Source organism: Lynx canadensis, chromosome D1, assembly GCF_007474595.2.
Source record: "Lynx canadensis isolate LIC74 chromosome D1, mLynCan4.pri.v2, whole genome shotgun sequence".
Taxonomy (NCBI): domain Eukaryota; kingdom Metazoa; phylum Chordata; class Mammalia; order Carnivora; family Felidae; genus Lynx; species Lynx canadensis.
Window position 1 is genome coordinate 37,939,230 of NC_044312.2, and position 11,235 is coordinate 37,950,464.

The following is an 11,235-nucleotide window of genomic DNA, read 5'->3' on the forward strand; positions in this document are numbered from 1 at the left end:
AGGGTCTGTTTTTCTAAGGGATACAGGGAGGCTGGATACTTGGTAGGCACCCGCAGATCACTTTCATAGGGCATTTTCCCAAGGGAAGGATCTTGAGCATCCAGTTACTGACCCCTAAGTGGTTAAGAACCATTGCTCTAGAGCACTGAACTTCCCATGACTTCTGAGAATGAAATAAACAACAAGCACAACACAAACTCTTTTATCATTTTTTATTTTAATCTCAGTACAGTAAGAATTACCTTGCCCAGATGTTAATATAAGAAGTTATGTATGAAAATCACATGGAACAATTTTAACCACGTATTAGGAGCTTCTAAATATTAACTGTGATTGATATTTTGTGATCTTTATGGAAATTCTCCCAATTCTGGTACTTGAAAAATATTGCCCTCCTCATAAATCTTCTCAGGGCATATTTTCAAAATAGAGAACACTAGAGGGAATGATTTTTAAAATCTTTAAATTTTTTTCCATAGCACTTTCATAGTGTCACTCCACTTCTCATGAAACCTTTAGACCCAACAGGATGTTGCTTACCCTCATCAGCTGTCTGTGAACTCTTTGCTGTTCAAGCATCTCATACCTGACTGTGCTCCCTCTTTATCAAACTCTCACTGCCCTACCAGTGCAGGGCTCTGTGCTCAGTCTGGACATACAAGGAGATACAAGAGACTGATCTGCCTTCAAGGGGTATGTAGTCTAGTGGAGACATATTTTAAAAACAAATAGCAAGGACTTCAGTCTATCCAGCCGTGTGCCATGCTAGCTATCCCCAAGTAGTCAGGGTACCCTAGGGCTACAACTACAGCCATGCTCTCTTCATACACTCCTGTTCTGAGATTTGTATATGTGTCTAATTCTTGTTTATTAGTATTTCTGATTCTCTGAGTCTCCCTGCATCTCTGCAGGGAGAGTACTTTAAAAGAGTATCTTTCTCCAAGTTACACATGTACTTCAATCTCTCATTAACTCATTCATTCAATACCAACTGAATACTGACTTTGCGCCATCCACTAGGCTTAGAGAATATGACAGTGAACAAAACAGGTGAAAATGTTTTTCCCCGTGGAACTTATCATCTACAAGGCACTTATTTTCAACTTTTTGGCATACCAGTTTTGCTTCCCAAGACGTTTTCCCAAGATGACTTCAACCTCCCCAAGTCAGGAAGATTTTAATGTGTTAACTAATCACTCTCGGATATGTGGAAGCTCACTATTCGACAGCCTATGATTGATGGTTCTACTTTGGGGTTCTATGGATTTCCTAAGACGAGGGCTAACTAAGTGCTGAATGAAAACTTCAAAGAGCAAATCCTTCTGGAAAAAGCAGGCTAGAATATCCGGGAAAACTTAATGAAGGAGCTTAGACCTTGGCCTGAGCCTTGAAGAAAAAGTAAGGCTCAGCAAGTTAAGAAGGGCATCATAGGAGGGGGAAATAGCATGAGCAAAGGTAGCTCAACGTACGTGGATAACAGTGCAATAGTAACTATACCTCCTGCAGCAGAGGGCTTTCCACATGGAGATAATCAGCGAAGCACGGAATACCTTGAATTCCAGATGTTTAAATAGATGGGAATTTACCCTTTGGACACTTGGGGGCCACTCATGGAAGCTTCTTGAGTGGGGATAATGCAGATGGATAACTGGACATGATTTTCAAGGCCACAGGTTTGGAATATTAATCTAGTAGCCACATATGGGATTCATCCACACTTTCTTATTTGGACCTGAGGTAACCAAAGGCATGGATTTCATAACAGCTGGTTAATCACAGTTGTAGTCTGGTCTCAGAACAGAGTAAAGCCAATTCCGAATGAAAGAAAGATTGACTATCGCCTCTTCTCAAAGACTCCAGAAGAGGAATAAAGTAAAATCTAAAAACCAGAGCGATTTTAGTGTAGCCTTTTTTTTCTAGAATATATAAACTCTTGACCAAGGGATGACCTAAGTGATACTTCCTTTGCAAACTGTCTCACTTCTTTTATATAATACCTATGATGATTATTTCTCTTTATTTGTCCCTTCACCTGAAAACAGTTTCAGAGTTGATAAGTTATTGCAAATTGCTATAATAGAGGAGATAACCTATGGTTATAAACTAATATAACTGCCTTCTTTTTCTCAGGTGGCTCATCAGCAGTGACTTTAAACTCTAACCAGGCTTTGGCAAACCCAGTTTCGACGCATACCATTTTGACTCCAAATTCCAGCCTCCTGTCTACTTCCCATGGGACAAGAATGCCGTCGTTACCCACAGCAGTTCAGAATATGGGGATGTATGGAAATCTGCCTTGCAGTCAACCTGGCACATACAACGTCACTTCAGGAATAAATCAGTTGACCCAACAGAGAAACCCAAACCAACTGATAGCAAATCAAAACAACCCTCTAATGCCACGGCCACCGGCCTTAGGGGCAAGTAATAATAACAACGTGGCTACTTTTGGAGCTGGACCTGTCAGCAATTCGCAACAACTGAGACCAAATTTAACCCATAGCATGGCAAGCATGCCCGCACAGAGAACATCAAATGTTATGATCACATCCAGCACAACCGCACCAAACTGGGCCTCTCAAGACACGACAACCAAACAACAGGAAGCCCTGAAGTCCACGGCAGTCCGCTTCCCCACAGGTGCACCTGCAGCCTACACTCCAAACCAGTCACTGCAGCAGGCAGTCGGCAGCCAGCAGTTTTCCCAGAGGGCAGCGGCCCCTCCTAACCAGTTAACACCAGCAGTGCAAATGAGACCCATGAACCAAATGAACCAAACATTAAATGGACAAACCATGGGTCCACTCAGAAGTCTGAATCTCAGACCCAATCAGCTAAGCACACAGATCTTGCCTAATTTGAACCAGTCGGGAACAGGGTTGAGCCAGCCGAGGACAGGCATAAGCCAGACACCATCTATGACACCAGGCAACTTTCCTTCACCCAACCAAAGCTCCAGGGCTTTTCAAGGAACTGACCATGGCAGTGACTTAGCTTTTGACTTTCTCAACCAACAGACTGATAACATGGGCCCTGCCCTGAACAGTGATGCTGATTTCATTGATTCCTTATTGAAGACAGAGCCCGGTAACGACGACTGGATGAAAGACATCAATCTGGATGAAATTCTGGGGAACAACTCCTAAAGGAGAAGAGAGGGACGATTAATATACTCTAAGCACTAAAAGGCAGTATTTTACGAGGACTCTGTCAAGGCCAAACTCTTGACTTTTAGTTGGATGATATGAAGACACCTTGGCTTAAAAATGGAAGCGGAAAGTAACTGTAGTGCTCGGTTCAAACGCTTGTTTTAAATCTCAACCCTGAAAGTAAAATATTGGGATCACTTTTCCCTGTCTAAACTCCAGGACAGAGTATCCAGTTTGCCCAAACAGAACTGTGATGTTGATGTGTAATTAGTTGTGTAAAATAGGCTTTCCAAGCTCCTTTCCTCCCTGAAAGAAAAGTAATAGACCTTGTAGCTCATTAAACCCCATGTCACACGGAGGTACTAGTTCCAAGCAGCAAGCAACAAATTCCTTAATTTGCTCGAATAGATAGATGGAAGTGTGATTGACTTTTTCCACTCTGTCTTTTCATTTAGTTTCCCTAAGACTTCCAGGGCAGATGGAAATGTTATAGGTTTGTTTGGAGTCACCAGTGTCCTAAGTAGAGAAAAGCCAGAGAAACTAGAGAGCGGCCAGTGGATTATAGAATTTCTTCCCCAGGTTCACCTCTCACTTTGTCAATATTCCTACATATGCTATACTTAAGCAACACACTGTGTTGAGTGATGAAACAAGATTGCAGGGCTATCCAACTTTATCTGGGCTTCCACAACCAATTTCTGAATGCATTTCCAAGTCTTAGATACAACCACAACCTGTCCTAATCATACTGAAATATTAGTGCATCCCTGTCGGCATCAGATTTCACTATTTAAAAAAGAAAACATCCCATTGGACAACGCTATAAAGGAGATTTATTTAGCCCCCAATGACCTGGGGTGTTACCTATTGTGATGATGCCTACTGGTTAGTTTCCTCGCTGAGTGAAATTGAGCCTTGTCTTCCCTGCTTATGTTGATGACCAGAGACAGATTTGTAAGCAAACTGAGATAAGAAAGTACCTTGTTTTGATTGGAGATAAGACACAGAAGGTCAGGACAAGAAATGGTGGGGATGGATGGGTACAATCTATTTCATAGGATTTGAAGGAAAGCATAATTGAGAGAGAAAACAATCTGTCCTGATTTGGGCATATTGTTTGGGTAAAGAGCTAAATAGAATGTAGCAATCCGTACATTCTTTGCTCCCTGATGTGATGTGTCTTTACCACATGCTAGATGGACCCTTCATCTCTAAGCCTTCTCCCTCAGGGCTGAGCACTGTATCAAAGAAAGAAGTTTGGTTGAGTCATGTAACCTCAGTGCCCACACACAGACCAGCTGTAAAATCAGGAGGATGTGTGCTGATTCGGATCAGATGAAAAATATTGCTATTATTTTCCTCATTACAGAAGAACATAGGTTATCTTCAGCCTTTTTAGTTATACATCCACATATTCAATCATCAAATGTAATTTAACTGAAGTTGTTTCACAACTAAGTCTTTAAATATCTGTCCTAAAAAGATCATATTTTGAAAGTTCCGCAAAGCCCTCTCTCAATCTTTAAAATGTCTAGACGCACTCTCTTTCTTTTACACAATACCAACATCCCTGGCCCAGAATCTCTTCTGTGCTGGGTTGTAAATATGAATAAATTACTTGTTTTGTAAACTTTTGTAAAGAATATTTTGGTAGAAATACTTAAAACATATTCTTTGGGTTATATTTATACATATGTGAAATAAATATACTATCAAAAGGTTATATTTTATACAAAAAGTAAATTGTTACCTTTTGTATGCTAATATACAAAGTTTTGTATAATATGATGGTTTATTTTTAGCTCTACACTTAAACCATAAGAGGTCAAGTGAGAACTTTTGAAAAACTATCAAGAGGCTTGTTTAGACAAAGTTATATTCTGAAACCTTCATAAGAAAGCATTCCAGGTTTCAATTTTTTCTTTTCTTTCCCTGCTCCCAAATTCTTTTTTAAACCCATAGTTCTTGTGTCTTATTTGGTTATACTGCTGTGCACATTGTATTGGTTCTTGCTGCATGTGATCTACTGTGTGTTTTCCCATTTTATGAAACAGTGTTTCTCCATGCAAAAAAAAAAAGGAAAAAAATATGTACATATAAACACTTTTATTTTATGACTCCTCCCTGTTGCTGTATATATCTGCCAGCACGTCCCAGGTACACTCCTGTGATTCAGCTTATTTTTACCCTAACATAAATAGTATGTTTTGTAGTAGCTATCAAATTTAAGAGATAAAGCAATCAGAATGTTTGGATCTTCTTCTATCTTAATGTGAATTTCATAATTAATGTCTATTTATTCAGCTATTCATTAAAATACAGGATTCTTTGGAAAAAAAAATGGTGTAGTCCATAGTTTCTGTTTTTTGGCAGCCTATTACCAAAGATGACGTAATTTTCCGGAGAGCTGAGATAATGACAATGTGATAGACATACTGTAGCCAAAACTTTAAGATTTACAACTTAAAAGCTATTGGAATACAATCTCCCATTTATACAAATACCAGACTACTCAATTGTTGGCATTGTTTATCATTCTGACATATTATACAGGAGGTAGAAGGCATTTTCCTTTTTTTTTTTTTTTATTCAAAGACTAGAAAGCAATTTAAGCAAATAATTCATTCTTGGCTTTGTGTTAAGCCCAATGAAGATAAATAACTCTGCTCTAAGTGAATGCATTAATACTACTTGCATTACTGTAACTGTACCCATAACTGTAAAGACTTCAACTTGTAAAACAAGTACTTTGTATTGTGTGTAATTTCATGTGTTAAAAAATAGTTTTAAAAAATTCAGAAGTCGTTCTCTTGTATGAAATCATACTTTCAGTCACCAGCAATATTGTTGCCGTATCACAGAAAGTTCTGAGAACTATTAATAGTGATGGGCAGATTTATTCTCTGGGAAGCTTCTCATACTAGTGAAATACTGTCTTGTGTCCTTTCAATGTTCTTTAGTTCACTTAGAAAGTTTGTATTAAGATCCTATATGCACAGGACTACTCAATACTAAAGAAACAGTCCCTAATTATCAGGCATGGTGGGCCTTTGGGCATTTTTCAGACCAGTCTGAGCAAACGCAAGGCCAGGTAAACACAGCCTCGCTGAACATATTTACACATTCCCTCTTGAGAGTCAAAGAGGTTAACAAAAAGATGGGTGGAGGCAATGAGAACCCTTCTCACCGAATGTTCTTGCTCCCCTGTGGAAGTATGTTGCTGGGGTTCCATTGTCCATTTCCCCTCTGCCAGAAAGATGTGAGATACTATCTTTTTCATTAGTGTTATTAATGGAGGAATAATAAAATTGACATTTTATATAGTCCCTGTCAAATGACTCTGGAAAGTTCAATAGTAAACAGATAAAATTGACATCAATTAAAAAAAATAAAATACACAAATTAAGAGAAAGAAAGGTATAATTCTAGAATTACCTATGAATCCTAGTAGGTACCCATGGAAGTAGACCCAAGGAGAGGAGATGCGAGAGTGAAAAAATCAGGAGCTCTGCTTTTTCCCTGGCTGCAATTGCTAAAGGCAGTTCAAAGTCTTCATTAATTTATAATGTATTTATTTATTTATTTATTTATTTTAGAGAGAGCAAATGCAAGTGGGGGAGGGAGATGGGCAGAGGGAGGGAGAAAGAGAATCTTAAGCAGGCTCCAGGCTCAGTGAAGAGCCCAATGTGGGGCTTGATCCCATGATCCTGAGATCGTGACCTGAGCTGAAATCAGGAGTTGGTCACTCAATCGAGCTACCCAGGCACCTGATAAATTAAATTCTTAAACATTTTATCTTCTATTTCCATTTTATAGCTCTGTGACTGTGTTTTCTCACCCAGAAAAGGAGAGTGTGGGGTTGAAATAGCTCTTTATTCCTTTTCAACTAGAAACCTCTGATTGATTTTTTTCCAAAGCTAAGTGGAAAATTAACCCCCAAAACCTTCAAAGAGCATTATTTTTAAACTAAAGAAATCGCTGTTCAACCTTTTGAAAATCTTCAGGTTATCAGTCAACTTTACTTAACAGAGCAGCAACCTCCTTTAATATTGTCATATGAAAAAGAGATTTCATCACAGGAAGCCAGAAGTAGGCTGTCAACAAACAGGCAATGTAGACGATGTAGGTCCCTGAAGATCACCTACATCTTCATTAAACTCAGGAAGTTTAATGAGTTTAAATGATAGTGTAACATCTTTTAAATATACTTCCTACATTGCTATCATAGAGGAAGTCAGTTCCCTAGTATCAACTCCATTGGCGGCAATAGCATAAAACTAAGATATCATATCATGAGAATTAACAAAACACACTGACTTTAGATTTTTAAAACCAAATACTGGGGGCACCTGGGTGGCTCAGTTAAGTGCCTGACTCTTGTTTTTGGCTCAGGTCATGATCCCACAGTTGTGGGATCGAATCCCTCGGGCGCCATGCTGAATGTAAAGCCTGCCTGGGATTCTCTCTCTGCTTCTCTCTCTGCCCCTTCCCCACTCATTTTCTCTCACTCTGTCTCTCTCTCTCACTCACTCTCTCTTTCTCTCAAAAAACAAACGAATGAACAAAACATTAAAACCAAATGCTGTCGTCACTGCTTTGCATGCAGTAATGATAAAAGAGGGCTTTTGTTTGTTTACATAAATAGCATTTTAAGTTCTCTTTTAACCAAATCGAAGTTATCTTTAGCTCCAGAATATGCATGAGCATAAAGATGCTTTTATGATATTTAAGGTTCTTTCAGCAAAAAGGAGTGAAGGAGGAAGGAAAAAAGAAAGAAGAAAAGAATACATGTCAAATGGACTTAGAGAAAGGAATTCACTGGTTGACATAACTGAAAAGTTTACAAGGTAGGTCTGGGTTTAGGCACAGCTGAATCCCACAGGTCAATCGTGGCATCAAGAACTGGTTCTTTTCTGTTTTTTTTTTTTTTCCTTATGTTTATTTATTTTTGAGAGAGGGAGAGAGCACAAGCAGGGGAGGGGCAGAGGGAGACACAGAATGCAAACAGGCTCCAGGCTCTGAGCTGTCAGCACAAAGCCCGATGCGGGGCACAAACCTACAAATTGCGAAATCATGACCTGAGCCAGAGTCGGACCTTTTACCAACTGAGCCACCCAGGTGCCCCAGTTCTTTTCTGTTTCTTACCTTTGCTTTCCTGTGCCTTGACTACATTCTCAGGCAGGTCTGTCTCTCTTGGTGGCAAGATGGTTGCTAGAAGCTCCAGACTTCTATCCTCACGACTCCCAAGTCCAGCATCAACCATATGAAAACTTTTCTTTCAAAAAATCGAGTTTTGCATCTCACAAGCTTTAATTTGGCCAGAGAGATTTGGTGTTCTAATTGGCCAGGCCTGGATCTGATGCCTATCTCTGGAGGCAGAGTTAGTGTTAATACCACCAAACCATACAAACTATGAGTGGGAAAGAGGTGATTTCCCCAAAGAAAATCAGGTTGCTATTGTTGGGGGGGGGGGAACGATACAAAGAAAGAAGGAAAAAGAAGAAAGAAAGGGGGAGAGTGGGAGTAGAGGGAGAGAGATTGAGAGAGAGAGAGAGGTATAAAATAAAACCATGAATCTCTACTATCCCTTTCTGGCTGTTCTATTTCCACACACACTGTTTTTCCCTTCTTTTCAATTTCAAAATGTCACAACCCAAGCACTCACTTCCTCCCCATAAGGAGGCAATCCAAATCTCACCTACTTACTGCATCACCTCCTATTCCATCACACCTAGGTGAGGCAAACTCTTTTCTGCCAGGTCAAGATGAACCAGAAATCTAAGCCCCAAAGATGCTTATCTATTCCCAACATATCCAAGTGGAGAGTGAAAAAGATAATGGTAATAATGAGAACTGTTTGGAAGAGAAACTAACATGTATAGATCACATCCTTCTGAACCAGAAGAATAAAGACTATTTTGTCTCTGGGCTTTCAAATGACCCAGGGGAGAGAAGCATTAAAAACTCCCCTCTTTCCTCAGGATGCATGCCAGCTGCATTTTACAATGGGAATAATCACCCCTTCCTCAGGGAGTATATTACATTCGGTGCTGGGGAGGGGCCCAGGGAAGCAGACTTGAGCTCTCAAGTTCCAATCATATCTCCTGCTCCGATTCCCATCTGTTTGACTTGGCATGCAGTAATTTTAACCTACGATGGAGAATTCAATTTTTCAAAAAGTAGCACTGGTTTTTAGTCAGGGAAACAAAAAAGTCCTTTAAATAGTCCAAGTGTCAGAGAGATTTTAATGCAAGGAGTTGGTTACACAGATGATGGATGAGCTGAGAAGCCCAGTAAGGGATGGTGAGGCCATCCGGAGGGGAGCAAAAGCAGGAAGCTGCTACCACTCCTAGGGTGGAAGGACAAAAAGACAGAGGGCCACGATCACTAAGCAGGTGCTGCAACATTCGATGACCTGTCTGGTAGGAACCAGATCAGTGAGGAGTTTCAGTTGCAGAAAAGCCAATCGTGACAGACAGGAAGGAGAAGAAACACCATTCTTCCCTCCTGTGTTCTACCACTCTCCAGGCAACGTGTTTCACTGGCTGCACTCAGCAGGACCTAGCTCACCCATAGGGCTGGGGACCATAGCCTGGAGACTTATGTCTCCGACTAGCAAAGGTCAAGGAATAAATCCGCCGGGCAACAGGCCCAGGTCTGACATGACATGCCGGCAGATTTCTTGATTCTCAGCCATCCTTAGATTGCTGACTTAGGGCAAAAAGTAGATTACTTAGCAAAACCTGATTTTCCTCCCTGCTTTCAGATACACGAATTTCTATCTAAATTTGTCTATTTGTTATAGAATGGTATCCTTTAGGAAACTTCAATTGCAAGCATTTGAGAACTCAACTACTAGAGGTTTAAAAAAGAAGGTTCTCAAAAAATGGTTTACTGACTCTTGGAAACACGTTTTTCAAATTTTCTTGTTTATAAGGTTAGGTTATCATTTCCAATAATGTGAAGAGAAAGCATTATATTATTGTATCAGCAAATTTTTGCTCCTTAATGGTACAAAAAATACATAATGATTGTATCTTACAATCTATGACATCTTGGATTTAATGAAATGCACTATTTGCCTCATGCAATGAGGGGTCTGAGGTGAGCAGTCCTAACAGTCCAACAAGGCTGTCAGATACCCAGGCTATCTCCGTATTCATTTCTTCCAGGAGAAAACGTAGAAATTTCTTCCTCATTCTTGTCACCTTGTGACAAGCCTTTACTTTTCATTTGAGAAAGATCGCCCTACCCAGAGACTTTATTCACACCTCACTAGCCATAATGAGTCTATGGACTTTCAGATCTTCAAGAGAAGCTAGATGTCAAGTATTTAGTGTTATATCCTCTATAGCAGAGGATGGCAAAGAAACAGGCAGTTGGAAATATAAATAAAAGTATAAGACATTCTTGTGAATGATAAACATGAATTCAAGATGTTGGTCCTCTTTGAGTGAATGTAGGGAAATGTGATTGAGGAGATACAGACAGGGATTTAATGTTATTTTATAAGCTGGGTGGATACTATACAATTGTTGTATATATTTTAATGTCTTTTTGTATACCTGAAATTGATTATTAGAAATGAAAAGAAAGTTAAGTTAAATTATTTGAAGTTTAGGGGCACCTGGGTGGCTCAGTCACTTAAGTGTCTGACTCTTGATTTTGGTTCAGGTCATGATCTCATGGTTGTGAGATCAGGCCCTACCTTGGGCTCAGTACTGAGCATGAAGCCTGCTGGCGATTCTCTCCTCTCTCTTTTCTCTGTCTGCCTCTCCCCACCTCTCTCTCTCTCATACACAAAATAAAAAGAAATAAACATTAAAAATTATTTGAAGTTCTCACTAAAGGCATTCTGCTATAAATAAATGAACAAATAAATAGTGATTGATTTCGATTTATGGCAGTATGCAGATGAAATGTACTGAAAGGTCCTCCTCACTAAAATAACTAAAATGCTAGATTTAAAAATAAAAATGAAGATTTCAAAACTTATTAAAAAGCTACAAGAATAAAAACCATGTGGTACAGGAATGAGCATAGACATAAAGACCCATGGAAAGAATTGAGACTCCAAAAATAAACC

At 39.5% G+C, this 11,235-nt stretch overlaps 1 protein-coding gene across 2 annotated transcripts in view; it reads left to right on the forward strand.

Moving 5' to 3' along the window:
* MAML2 (mastermind like transcriptional coactivator 2) overlaps window positions 1-5,943 on the forward strand; it is a 348,182-nt gene extending 342,239 nt beyond the window's left edge. For both annotated transcript variants that reach the window (XM_030331611.1, XM_030331612.1), the window contains one exon: window positions 2,131-5,943. In XM_030331611.1, coding sequence (XP_030187471.1) covers window positions 2,131-3,146 — 1,016 coding nt within the window. In that variant the 3' untranslated portion in view covers window positions 3,147-5,943. The remainder of the gene's footprint in view (window positions 1-2,130) is intronic.
* Window positions 5,944-11,235: the final 5,292 nt, after the last annotated feature.